At 42.0% G+C, this 14,861-nt stretch overlaps 1 protein-coding gene across 2 annotated transcripts in view; it reads right to left on the reverse strand.

Annotated features, from left to right (window-relative positions):
• Window positions 1–14,861, reverse strand: part of KCNH1 (potassium voltage-gated channel subfamily H member 1) — a 1,587,102-nt gene that overhangs the window by 1,336,151 nt on the left and 236,090 nt on the right. For both annotated transcript variants that reach the window (XM_085612841.1, XM_085612840.1), the window contains exons 2-3: window positions 12,731–12,854; window positions 7,686–7,792 (exon numbers count right to left, since the gene is read on the reverse strand). In XM_085612841.1, coding sequence (XP_085468967.1) covers window positions 7,686–7,792; window positions 12,731–12,854 — 231 coding nt within the window. The remainder of the gene's footprint in view (window positions 1–7,685; window positions 7,793–12,730; window positions 12,855–14,861) is intronic.

Below are 14,861 nucleotides of genomic sequence, written 5' to 3' on the forward strand. Positions count from 1 at the left end.
AAGCGGAGTCTGCAAGGGCTCATTCTTCAGCCCAACCCTGTTCAACATATTCATGGCTCCACTTGGCAAGCTCATCAGATGTCAAGGCATCGCCATCATTTCCTACACAGACAACACACAACTCATCCTCTCCCTGACGGACAAGACAACTAACACCAGAACCAGCTTCACCAACTGCATGACCTTGGTAGCAGAATAGATGAGAACCAACTACTTGAAACAGAACTCTGACAAAACTGAGGTACTTGTCTTTAGAAACAAGAACTGCCTGTGGGACCACCAGGTGGCCGATAGAACTGGGACCCACTCCAACACCCACTGACCATACCAGAAATCTGGGGATCATTCTGGACGACAAACTCAACAAATCAACGCAGTGAGCTCCGCTTGCTTCCACATCCTACAAATACTATGAAAAATCTTCAAGTGGCTTTCTCAGAACGCCAGATGAACTGTCATGTAAGCACTCTTCACACACCTTGACTATGGCAACGCACTGCACAATAGAATTTCCAAGCAACTCCTGAGCGGATTTCAGACCATCCAGAACGCCATTGCAAGACTCGTACTCAACCTTCCTCACTGCACCCACATCTCACCTCACCTCAGGGAGCTCCACTGGCTCCATCTTCATAAATGCAGCCAATATAGACTCCTCAAGCACACCTGCAAAGACCTACACAACACAGGACCCGCATATCTTAACAGCCACATGCAATTTCACAATGCATCCAAACACCTACACTCAGCCTTACTCATGCACCACTCCCCCTGTATTTACAAAAGCAGAGCAGGAGGTTGCTCATTTTCTTACAGCGCACCCAAAACATGGAACAACCACCCACAACACATCAGAGTCTCCTCCTAGCTGCTTAAGTTTCAAAAAGAGCGGAAGATCTGACTCTTAGAATAAATCTGCATGGACAGAATGCCTTCACACCTGCTCAAGCACTTGGATACACTCTTGTGTGATTAATGCTCTCTCCAAATTGACATAACATAACAACTACTTTCTTGTTATGTTATATTAACTGGGATTTAATAGCCCTGTACTGGCATTTGTATGGCCTTGAAGCACACTGTTTATATCACTTACATTTGCAATGTCATACATTACACTGACAGTTAACATTTAGGCTTAGAAGTTGGAGTTGGGAGTGGAGAGTTATGTGTTATGGCAGGGACCAGGGTAAGTAGGGGTGTAGCGTAGTCAGCAAAACTGGGGGGGGGGGGGGGACTTAAGATTTCCCAATAATCAAGCTGATATATCTTCTGAGAATAAATTATATATTATTATGAAAAGCGGGGTATGAGGGGGTTATGGGGCAGTGCATATTGTTAGGAGTACTTAAAACACAATATTTTTCAAACTGAAACGAGAAAGCGAGTGTGTGTGTGTATGTGTTAGAAATGGGGGTCTCTAGTTGGCAATGGTTTGCACCTTAGTCCAAATAGGGATGCTTGCTTCTAGTAAGGGAAAGGGGTATACACTACTAAAATAACCCCTGCTCACCCCCTTGGTAGCTTGGCACGAGCAGACAGGCTTATCTCAGAGGCAGTGTGTAAAGCATTTGTGAACACATACAGTAATACAGTGAAAACACTACAAATGGACACCACACCAGTTTAGAAAATTAAGTAATCTTTATATAGACTTAGCACAAGACCAAACAACAAAAATCCACAATACAATATCAAGAATATGACTTTCAGATGGTAGAAATAGCTTAGTTCAATGTAGATGGTAAATGCAACACTTTACTCTCAAAGTACCTTAGATGCGTTACGCAAAGCAAACAAAAAGGATCGCAGGGAAGGTGATGCGCCTTACACTCAGGGGAGTGGATGCGTTGGTTCCTTACTGCTGTACAGGGGAGTTGATGCATCGCTTCCTTACTACGTGGGGAGTTGATGCTCGGTTTCTTCCTGCGTCCCGGTATGATGCAACAAAATGGTGCCTCAATGCGATGCAACAATGCAGTGCGAATCGACAAGATGGCGTCTTTGATGCAATGTGACAACTTGGATGTGATGCGTGCACACCCGACAGCCGTGCGGCGAACTCGCTGCATTCTTGAGCCGCGACACGCCCTGCAACACGCTTCTATTCTCCCTGGTGCAGCTTCCTGGCAGGAGGTGGAGACAGCATTGTTGAAAGCAGACCTGGCCCAGGTAGCCCCCCCTACTCTCTCTGTAATTCACTATCAGGACTATCAGGGCATGCAACCCACATCAGAGCATGTCCTACCTTTCACATACAATGCACCCTGCCCACAGGTGTACCTTGGGCCTACCTTAGGTGTGACGAACATGTAGAAAAGGGAAGGTTTAGGGACTGGCAAGTGTGTGCACTTGCCAAGTCGACATGGCAGTCCCAGACTGCATACAGGCTCTGCAATGGCAGGCCTGAGCCACTGTTTACAAGCTGCTTCTGTGGGTGGCACAACCAGTGCTGTAAGCCCACCAGCAGCATTTGATTTACAGGCCATGGGCCCACATGGTGGACTGTACTAGGGTCTGACAAGTAAATCAAATAGCCAATCATGGAGTCACTAATCCATTACAACAATTTACATTAGGGGGCACTTACACTTTGACACTGAATAGCAGTGGCAAAGTGCCCAAAGCATCTAGACCAGCAAAAACATAGGAGGCAACAGCAAAAAATGGAAGGGAACCCATGCCAATGGTGCCAGGTCTAACAGTATGTAAAACTTCCAGGTGAAATACGACAGACACCTCAACATACCCGACTGAAAGCACGTGTACCCAACTATTTACTACAGAATACAATGGAATATCCTAACCTCCCCTCCCATCCCCCCTTCCTGGAAGCTATGCCCCTTGGGGTGAGGGCTATTTGCATTATTTTTAACTGCAGATGGTTTGCTGGAGCGCATGTACAAACTAACGCATTTAGAATTATGACTGCAGGAAAATGCATTACCATCTCAAAAAGTACCAGAGGACAGTTTTAAATAACAGTAAGGCTATTGACACCTATTAACTGTGTCAATGCTTGTTTATAGATTTCAAGGCACAGCAAATAGCACTGCAAATAGCAGTTACGGTTAATGACTGCTTTTATCACCATCGACCTCGGTTCAGAGGTGATCTTGAGCTGTGTGAAGTGTTGCCAGGTTGTTAATGCTCTGGACGCGCAGGCGCAGCTTAATGTCCATCACACTGCAGTAACTATGGGGCATATTATCAGGAAACGGCATTAAAATTATCGCCTTTGAGAATTCCCATAGAAGCCATGGTGTCAACATGGGCTTCTATTGGAAATCTCTGCAGCATATTATCAAGCCCATTATCGCCGCTTTAGTGTCAGTTTTCTGCCGCTAAAGCGGCTATAATTTTAACGCCGTGCTTGATAATATGCCCCTGAATAATTTTATGGAAGCAGAGAAATGTACTTTTTTAAATCTTTGAGTAGGGATTAGTTTGTAAATGTTGAGTAAGCTAACCATCATGCACCCACTACTGACCCTCTATTCATTACTAAGCTTCTAAACTAAATATGTCAACAAGGACGGTGTATACAAGCAGCCTGCAGGCCCGGACTGGCTTTCAGCCACAGCGCATCCCCCCGAACGCTCGTGGCTGGGGGGCCGCTTTAAGAGCAGGGCGGCCTTCCATGGCCCGACCACGCCCCTGCTGCTGCATCGCAATGTCTTGCAGCGTGGAGTTGATTTAAACATCTCCCCCAGCTGCTGTTGCTTTCCAGTCAGCCCTGGTAATCTGTCCTTTCATTTTCACAGCACAATCCCGAGGCACTTCTGAATTGTAGGTATCATGTCGGAGGTATCATGGGATACTGTTATAATCCATTCTTCAATTACAAAAGGCAGATCAAAGTAGGTTCTGCTAATTTAATCATCTGAAGACGTTGTGTCAGTATATCAGCATGGAACATGTCACCGGCGGATTGTTGTAAAGTGGGCTGCTCATGGCTCAACATGGATTATTACTTGGGTGAGGTGAATGGTATTTGTAAGAGAGGATTAGCATTTCAAGGAAACAAAATAAAAGGATCTTGAAGAGATTATTCTTTTATTTGACTACCACATACTTTGGATGCAAGCATACACAATCACATTGTGCTTTCTCCCAGACTGCTATGGTAGAAGTAAAATACATCCCTCTCCATGTGGAAAAATATTTTAATTACAGTTCACAGAGTGTGAGAGGGCAATGGAAGTTTGGTACTAACCTGAAAAGAGAAACATTTAATTCTGTGTGTTGCATTCACACCGATTGCATTTCACAATGTGTGAAGAGTAAAGAGTCTGCAGGCTGCATAAGGCTCTTGACTTATGATAATTCCATTAAGGTGAATAGAAAATTGTCCACAGATGATGTGGGTTACTTCAAGTCAACACATGATATGGAGCAGCGCCCACACAGTCAACTCCTGGCACACAGTCACTTCTATAATGACCACCATCACTGGATGCCCCAACCTTGACAGTTGGGAAGGCTATGCTCTGGGTCTCTTTAAACGCACCAAAAAGAACATATTTGTGGCCCGCTACCTAGACCTGCCCCTACTGCTTGCCAAGCATGCCATTACCCTGAAGTGAAGAGCAGAGGCACTATCTTCTGTCGCGGCGTGGTAGTACATCACATTGGGAATGAGGGAAGTGAGCTGATTCCAAGAGCGAACCAATGCAAAAGGAAGAGGCTTAAGGCATTAGTAAGCGATCCATTACTAATGGATGGGATGATATTCTCCTCAAATTTAAAGCCACAGTTAACGATGACGCACTCCCGTCGTAGCACTTGGTGCACATACTGATAACTTTCTTATAGCAACATGCCCTAATAGCCTCCTCTCACCGCAATCACTCCCCAAAAGACACCTAACATCATACATCACTCATCACAGAACTCACCCCTGCAACCTGGCTCATGATTACACTTCAGTCATAATACGCCGCCTGCATCTACCCACAGAGCATCACTCCTTGTGTAAAGTTTGGTTTCTCTCCACGTTATAGAATACTCAACATGAAGTCAGCATAAACACGCGCTCAATATAACCACAAGAGAAATACACCAGAGTATCCAATGACTCGTTGAATGTACAAAGCGCACCGCTGTTGGGTTTTTTGATGAACACAGGACAAATTTGAGGTACTGTTTTAAAACAGTAATAAACATACATGGAAAAAATACTTCAGGTCTGATTTAGACTTTGGCAGATAGGTTACTCCATCACAATGGTGACGGATATCCTGTCTGCCGAAATTTAAATCCCGTATTAGGATTTATATTTCGGTGGACGGGATATCCGTCAATATGTCATCAGTGATGTTATCAATGATGTCACTTGAGATGTTATCAGACATGTCATTTAACATAACAGGTCACAAGTGATGTAGTATATGCGATCATAAGCAGTGCATGGCAGAGGGTTCAAGTGCTAGTTAGCTCAGTTAACTGCAACTTGTGAATTTCATCGTTTTTTTTTGTTTTCAGACATTAGTATTTACTTTTTTCAACCACTAACTTTAACATCACTTTAATCTTGTTTCAGTGAATATATGTATGTGTGCTCACCTTGCCCCCTTATGTTTTTTTAAAAATCATTATCAGAAAACAAGAACCATGTCCTCAGTCCTGTCAAGGCTTCCACAAAATATTGCTCGGGTTGTGACCAGCCAATCAGGATTGATTAGTCAACCTTAACGTGGCCAGAGCATATCTGGAAACAACAGTCTAGATAGATTTAACTTTTAACACCTTCATGACTGCAAGCACCTCTCTAAATTCACATTCCTTAAAAACAGCTGAAAGATTTTACCCCCAAATAGTGAAAAGTATGCTTTCTGATTTAGTTCTAACTTTCTGCAAAATGTGGTATAATTCTGATTAGCCTTCTTTCTGCTTTGCTTCCCAAAATTTCTGATTGAAATTAACATTGGAAATTAACGTTTTGGGACTCATCCCCCTTTTTCCTTGGCTTCTGCTTGATGGATTGGCTAGAAACTCTACAGAAAGGAGTGGAGGAGGAGGAACCTTTTTTTGGTTAGATTTGTCGTATGGTGCAAGACAAAAAATACTCTTCCTATAGAAACTCTGACCCAACTATAACTACAAAGTTGTGACTGCCACATTATAAATTGTATTGATAAATATATTTTACCTACTGACGATAGCCAGTATGTTTTTATAGTTAGGACCAGCGTTTTGCATAGACAAAGCACTTTTTTTTAACTAATAACTTTGGCACTGTTTGAGAAATGCTCACAAAAGTTTCAAAACTAGTTTACGTTAGCTGTAGTCTGGAATGTTTTGGGGTGATTTGTCAAGCGAGGGCTGAGGAAAAACACTTTTTCCCATACAACATCTATGGGGTTTTTGCATTTTTTTTAAATGATTACAGCCCGAACTACTGAACAGAATTAAACAAAATTGTGCAGATAGGTAGATCTTGATCTAGAAACAGCCCTTTTTGTAATTTTGTGTAAATCTGTTAAGTAGCTTGGGAGTTATTAAAGAAAGAAACATCTGTATATATTTGGACGCAAATCGTTCAAGGGGAGTCCGTTGGCAAAAACAAGGCTCTGATTGGCTGGTCGCAACCTGAAAGCAAAAGTTGCGCCCACCATTTTGCTTCCTATTCAGCCCGGGGGGGGGGGGGTAAAAAAATAGCATCTGGATAGAGGTATCCTGGTCCCATAGGATACATCGAGGGGTCTCTGATGGACCTCTCATGGGCAAAAAATTGTCCAATAATTCTTTTCGGGGGGCCTGAACCGCGGATGCACTACAGTGCTCACTGTAGCCCCCAGTATAAGTCCACAGTGGATCTGTGGATCTGAAACCCAGGGGAAAAAATATACACTCACTGACACACCAAACCGCCACCATGCTCAGTTGGGTGCTGGTGGGGGGGCTGGCCGCAGTTGGAGGTGGTTGTATTAACATACTGTAATTATATATTACTTGGCATGTTATAGTTAAATTGACATTTTACCCACAAACACCATAGAAATTCATCAGTTATAGTTCTACTTATAGTTATACTTATCTGAAGAAGTAACTTTAGGCCATGAGTTATAGTTTCTTAACATAAGTATACATAAGTATAACTATAACTGCTGAATTTCTATGGTTTTGTGTGGGTAAAACGTCAACCTAACTATAACGTTCCTGTAACCTTTTTTTTGTGTGGAAAAAATATATATATATATATAGTTATTTATTCTTTTTTAGAAATATACTTATGGACAGATGGGAACACCAAACAAACATTTAAATTCTTACAGTATTAAAGACACTGTGTACTTACAGGAAGCAAATATGTCTTGCCCAATACATACATTTGCTTAGTAGTTGGCTTTCACAGCATTAACTAAGAATGGAGTCCCAGATGTTTCAGAAATTTTCTGGGTAACCAATGAGTGTGTAAATGAGTTCCATTTAGATTCATTGCATGAAAATAAAATGTGTCTTATGTACACATCATGTGTTTCTGCCATGGTTCCAAGGGTTTAAAGAAATGTGTTGTGCTAAGGTGAAATGTTGGAGCATAGTTACAACATGGTAAAGGTGAGGAATTTAGAGTGACTTTATGACGTAGAAAATCAAAACATGAGAATTACACAGTAAGACTGAACACCATCTTGTCGGCCTGTGATCGTCAGGCCAAACTTGTAAGAAGATCTTTGACTTACTGGTTTTCTTGTACATTAGGATCTCAAAGGAATTCATCTCGTAATTTTCAAAGGTTTGCCGCACTTTGTCAATTGTCTCTTTATCTGTTAACTCCCCATACATGAAGCTGCAATTTAAGGAAGAAATGCAGTTAGGCAATAGTTTTACACACGCATTGCTAAGGCAAACAGGTCTGGCTTTGACTGAATCTTTTATATGACAATAGTGAATTCATTATTAATTTAATATAAGTATGAGATTATATGTATGTTTTTAGGCTTCACTTATATTGGTGCTTACACAATTTTGGCAAATATATTGTATACCCACTCCACTCGTATAGGAAGGGGCTTCAGGCCAGCCATATTCCACTGTTGGCTTCAGATATTAAAAGCATATTGGATTATCTTACAGTAACATTTCACTCTCACGTCTCAATATCAGCTTAGATGTGTCATTTTGCTTTTTCTGAAATGCATGAGGAACTATTTTAAATCTCAAATGTAGACTTTCTCATCACATGTAATTCATTATCTCTTTCAGGGATTGCATACACAAAGCATTTTCTTTAGCTTTGCACTGCAGAAATATTTAGTTTATTTTCTTTTGTCATTGATTCTCCATACAACCCAAAGATGTAAATGGTCGGTCCTCCTTTTGCCCAGAATTCCATGAGGTTGCTACTGGCCACCAAGCTAGGACTAGGAAATCTGCAGTTCTAATATGCAGCTGACAGAGTCCCTCAAAGTAGAATTCAATTACTTCAAAGCTAAAGTAGCAAAAAGATGTCCTCACAGAAGATTATAATGGAGACGGAAGTGCTGCATTTGCAGTATACTACCAACAGAAGTCAACGCCGAAGAGTACAATGCAAATAGCATGCTGCAGCTGTGCTAATCTGACAACAAACGTCCTCACAGAAGGGTGCAATGGAGAGGGTAAGCTTACCAACAGAGGTCCTCACAAAAGAGTAAAATAGTGTCATAGCCCTGCCTGTGTGTATTTTTAGACTTTGGAGGACGGAGTTGTTCAAAAGGCACACAACGTTGACATCTTGAGAAAATAGATACAACACTGTGTTGCACCTAGGTCTAGGTTTTCATCAAACAAGTGCAATAAACACACTTATTAACTTCTGCAAGATCACATTTACTATGGACTGACTTCCACCGTTAAACTTTTTTAAAGAATTAAGATGTGCACCCCATTGGAGAATGGCAATTGCACAGCAATGCAAAATAACTTTAACATGACATTTTTGCATATAATGAATACGTGTAACTGCAACGCCAGTGTATTGGAAAGAAGTGTAAAGGCTACACAGCTGCTGTAGTTCCTCAAGTCATTAATAGAGGTCCCTCTCAAGTCAGATACAACTGCTTAAAATGTCAGTCGCAAAGCAGAATGGGTGTGGCTTCAAACTAGAAATCTGCATATGCACTCTTGCTCAGCCGCGGCCTGTGGAGGGAGTTCCGCGGGGCGGAAAGGCGGAGCGGTGGAGGGGCAGGGTGGGGGGTACTAAAAACCGGAATATGGATAATTGGAGGTAAGTAAACAATTAAATAAATAAAACAAATTTCGTAGCGCGCGCTGCATCGCAATTTGCGATACAGGGCGCGCTACGAAATTGTCATGAGTGATGAGTCAACATTGCAACGTACAATAAATGTCTTGAGTGTTATGGAAATAGTTGATAACATCCTACTGTAGATAAGACCTAGCAGCCACTAAGATGGACAAGTATCTAAAAAGTTCAATTTCTGTGGAACTATTTTTTAGGCGTATGTACACATGTGCAAACGAAAAATGAAGTCACTGAAATCTAAGGCATTTAGTTTGTTGAAGTGGGCTGTGCCACTGACCTATATTTTGTGATGTGTTAGGAGGGAACATTATTTGAGCAAAATCTGAACAGATCAATGGCGAACGTGTGTTGATTGAGAGCCTTCATGCATGTATGCATTTTTTATGATAATGTTTGGGAAATATGAAGCTGTCTTTAGGCCAGACCTAAGAGTGCTCAATCATTGCTACTGTAAGGACGAAAGGGTTGGGGAGAAATAGTTCTATTTCTCAAATTCTGCTATTCTCGATCAAGATACTGAACATTTTTTAAGCACTTTCATGCGATACGAGGCAGTAAGGTGGAAAAAAACATAAGAATGTCTTTCTTCCAAAATACAATGTCTACTAATTTGCACCGGCCCGCCCTCTTCTTGCTGGCAGCCATAGAAGATGCACATTTATAAGACACAAGCTAAAAACAAAAGAATAATCTAACAAATATAATGCCTATGCCCTGAAAAGAACATAGTGACATTGTACAATATAAAACGGAAGTTTAACAAGTTTTTGAGTCTAAAGGACGGCATTTGTGAAAAGCCCTAGATAATATGGGAGAGGTGTGAAGTATGTGTACTCAAAGCACTGTGAATACGAATAGCAGTTTACCATAGAGTCTAGGAAACCCCATGCATAAAGCTGGAAAAAAAAACCCCAACCCAAGCTCAGACATCATCAGTCAACAAACACAGAACGCCAAGACCTGAACAATTCAAACCAGTGCACAACCTACCAACTCTCTAAGAACACCAGAACTGGCCACTACCCACTGAAGAGCAGAATGAGATCAATGTCCAACTGTGGCAATGAACACTTGGACACAACAGCTCTGCAAAAAAGCAACACATGCAACAGTCATTCTACCTATGCAACAAGCTATATAGTAAGCCTAGAACTTTTAAAGAACAAATATGTAGCACAGCGTCCACGAGACCATGCACCTACTCAGACTCACATCATCTTTGAACAATGGCAGAAGACTTAGCACAGATGACAGAGTCCAGTACACAATCCAAGAAAAGTAGGAGACAAACGACTAATTGCAATGCTTGAGAAAAGCAAAAAGTGCTGGTTGAAATGCTTGAACACAACTTGTAGTTGTTTCTGTGGGTCACTGGGTCCATTTCAGACAGAGCCCACTCGCATGCAAATCTGTCTTGGCCCTACCCTGCATGAACAGTCTAGCTATACTACTTGGCTTTGTCAGTGTAAGGGAACACAAGCCACCACATACGTTTCAGACTTGTTAGTCCTGCTTAGTGAGGTGCCCATCTTATGGTAGAGCAAGGTATGGGACCCACATCTAGGAATACAAGTGGCATTCAGGTGAACTTCCTGACACAAGTCAGGAACAGGATGGGTATGCCCATTGCTATGAAGGTAACATACAAAGTAAGTTTTTTGGTCAACAACAATGCAGAGTATGTGCTGAGTTGTCAGGGTGGTACCCATTGCCTTAAGGATCCTTGCTGCAAATGAGATGCACTGGTTAGACAGCGAGGAAAAGCTGTCCTCCTATTTCGGTGGTGGGGCGGGGGGGAGCAGGGTGTTTAAACCTTTGCCGATAGGTTGACAGAAGCAACGAGCCCCACGCTGAAGTTGAGAAACATGACAGAGTAAGCTTTGCTCTAAACTAGAAATAGAGCAAATGTGTTTGCACCTTATCATTCTTATAAGACATGGAGCAAAACAGAGTTTTGAAAGATATTTGTAACAGGGCGAAAATAGAGAAGATTGAATCGGGCAAAAATAGAGAAGATTGAATCGGGCAAAAATAGAGAAGATTTAATTCTCAATTTCTGTTACTTTTAAATAATAAAGAATGGGACAAATATATATTCTAAACTTTTAAACTGTTTAAAATTGAGCTATGTCCGGGACAAAAGCTATTGGCTTAATTTCCCACTGCGAAACCAGAATAAAGTAGCATTAAAAACAGTTACCTTCATTATTTATCATGAACTTTCAGCTAAAATGATTTATGAGACAAGGATATCATATTTTGTCGAATTGCTTTCAATTATAGTTATCCTTTTTAACATTGGTGTAAAAGTCTTTATGTAATGTGGACTGGAGCAAAATCTGTTTGCACCATTTCCTACTTTTTGCATTTTGCACCAGTCCACCAAATGTGGCTCGTGGAGTCTTTCGTGTCGAGAGGATGGCGTAGTGATATGAAAGGAGCAGATAGGGAGCAGTCCATGTCATAGACTCCTCTCCACTATGAATGATCACATTGTTGATACAGTTCTGTCGTTCAGACCTAGCATGGCCCTGAGACGGGTAGTAAGTTACCACCAACCATGAACTCCCCGACTGCTCCTGTCATATCCCTAAGCCATCCTCTCGATGGAGTCCAAGAGCCACACTGTTTGGGCTGGTGCATCTGTTTGTTGATACAAATCTGTGGTTCAGTGTAGCATGGCCCTGAGACGGGGATTTAATTACCACCCTGCATGAACTCCAATCACAATTGATGGAATCACTTTAGGAACATTTAAAACAGGGAGAATCCATGTTCAAACAAACCAGCAGGTGCTACTTGTTTTGTAGGGATTCCAGTTGGAGTTTCCAACTGTTATTTTGAAAACATTTGCAATTTTATACATAGTATTTAGTTCTATGTAAATTAAAGTAATTTTGTTTTTTTAGAGAAAAAGAACTCACAGAGCAACAATGTATTCATTATTGAGTGTCCTCCCTTGTGAAATAAAAGCCAGGGCCATATTACGCATAGTACTTTTGGCACCATGGCTCACCTTTAATTGAATGCGTAGAGTAGAGACTAAGATAGTGCCCCCTATTACAACAAAATCTGTTTGCAGCATTTCTTAATTTTTGCATTTTGCACCAGTTTAAACAATGTGGCTCGTGGAGTCTGTCGAGAGGATGGCATAGTGATATGAAAGGAGCAGACAGGGAGCAGTCCATGTTATAGACTCCTCTCCATCATGAATGATCACATTGTTGATACAGTTCTGTCTTTCAGACCTAGATGGCCCTCCCCGACAGCTCCTTTCATATCGCTATCCCAACCTCTCAATAGAGTCCAAGAGCCACGTTGTTTGGGCTGGTGCATCTGTTTGTTGATATAACTCTGTTGTCCAGAACTAGCATGGCCCTGAGACAGGAAGTAAATTACCACCATGCATGATGTTCAATCACAGTTGATAGAATAACCTTGGGGACTTTTGTAACAGAGAATATACATGTTCAAACAAACCTGCAGGTGCTACTTTTTTGCATAACTTCCGCTCTATGATATCCCGATAGCTTGCAAAATCCATCGTTGCTGTACACGATTGGCCAATCCACTATCTGGGCATTACCCAAGACAAAATTTGTATCTGTTTAAGAGAGCATAGAAAACAAATTGATGAGTGCACATATGCATTACATTAATATTTACATATCTTTCGCAAAATATCAATTGAACTATCAGCAGCATAGTCTCAAGAGACCATAGTTATCAAGGCAATTCATGACCCTAAGACAGAGTGAGGTTTACAGAAACACTGCTCGCGGGTTGTGAAGTTACAGGGCAATTGTAATGACAGATCACGGCAAGTAACAAAAATATTTCTGAATAGAGTATGATATTATTTCAAATGTTCGGTTATTTCATGATCCCCAAAAATCAGACACTTTTGAATATTGAACTGAACCTCTGCCAGAAGGACTGATGCGCTGCTTAAAGGACTCAACTGGACTGCTTTTCTGGAAGGACTGCTTTTCTGCTAGTGACCCTGCTGCTCCCTGACTCTGCCTCCCCTCCAAGTGATCTTCAAGGGCTTGCTGGCTTGCCTCCTGTTTTCTGAAGTCTCAGAGACACAAAAGACTTCCTGCAATTCTGCTGGTGCTGCTGGTCTCTGCCTTCTGCAAGTCCGCCCCTTGCCTGAGGTGACCCTCCATGTTCTGGGCCTCAGAAGTGGGTTCTGTAGCTGTTTTCTTCAAAACCAATGCATTGTCACCTTTGCATTGATCAGAATGGATGCATCAACCTTCCAAGCCTATGCAGAGGCTGCTCGACTGCATGGAAAACATTGACGCATTAAGCCCTCAGGGTCCACGCTTTGCTCCAACCAAGGAACTTTCTTAGTAGGACCTGCATGGGTCCTGTAGCCGGCTTGTCCTCTATCGCGGTTGACTTAAACTAGTGATTTGCACCTGTACATCGCGACCTCAAGTAACCTTTGACTGCTAGTGACTTCTAAGCACTGTTTTTGCACCTAATCTTTACAAATGTATATCTCAACTCATACTGAATGGATTTTTGTCGTTTTGGTCTTATTTTACTCAGATAAATAGTCTCTATTTTGCTAAACCTTTGTGGAGTATTTTTGTGCAGTATTCATTGTAATACTGTGTGTGTGTTGCACAAATACTTTACACATTGTCTCTTTAGATAAGCATGACTGCTCTGTGCCAAGCTACCAGAGGTTGAGCACAGGCTATCTTTTAGTGTCTACTCTAGCTTACCCTGACTAAAGTGAGGGTCATGCCTGGCCTGGAAGCATACCTCAGCCAACCAGAAATCCCATTTCTAACAAATGTGATTGTTTTGTGCATAGTATTTAGTTGTATGTGTATTCAAGTAATCTTGCATTTTAAAGAAAAAGTGCTGACTAATGATTTATTGAGTGTCATTCCTACTGAAAAAACAGCCAAGGCTGTTTTACGCATAGTACATTTTGGCACCATGGCTCACCTTTAACAGATTGTGTAGGGTACAGACCAAGATAGTGCCCCCTATTACAACAAATGTGCTGTTCCAAGTCCACCACAAACCAGCATCGTCACAGCAAATAGCACATTAGTAAAAGGTGGGCCGGATGTTTCTTGTTATCAGTCTGCAGTTCACTGCAGGTGGTGGACTGGCCTCCCTATCAAGAGATGCAGAGAACCCTTGTCCCTCCATTACCCCGCAAGCGGGTGCAGTATGATACTGCACCTGTCAGAGCAGAGATGCTTGGGGATATATATTTTACCTTTCTACCATCCAAGAGGTGTCTGGGGGGGGGGGGGCACAGTGACTGTGCGCCACCTCATAGTGGCACACAATCAGTGTGCCTCCCAACAGCTTTCTTACAGCTGTAATCCAGCATGAGAGCATTGGGTTCCCTTTTTTTGCTTCGGCCACAACCTTATGCAAAGGAGGGAGTACCCTCTTGTTATCGTGCCAATGTGATCTGTGGTACTTGTGAGAAGTTGGCCTGGCATATGCTGTCCACTAGTTAAAGTGGGCACCTTGCACCAGTCCAAGCAACCCCTTTGAGGTGATAGGTTAAAGACAACCTTATTTGAAAGCTATTCTAGTGGTAGCTATGGAGAGCAGCCTTCAGGCTACGTCTTGA

Source organism: Triturus cristatus, chromosome 6, assembly GCF_964204655.1.
Source record: "Triturus cristatus chromosome 6, aTriCri1.1, whole genome shotgun sequence".
Classification (NCBI taxonomy): domain Eukaryota; kingdom Metazoa; phylum Chordata; class Amphibia; order Caudata; family Salamandridae; genus Triturus; species Triturus cristatus.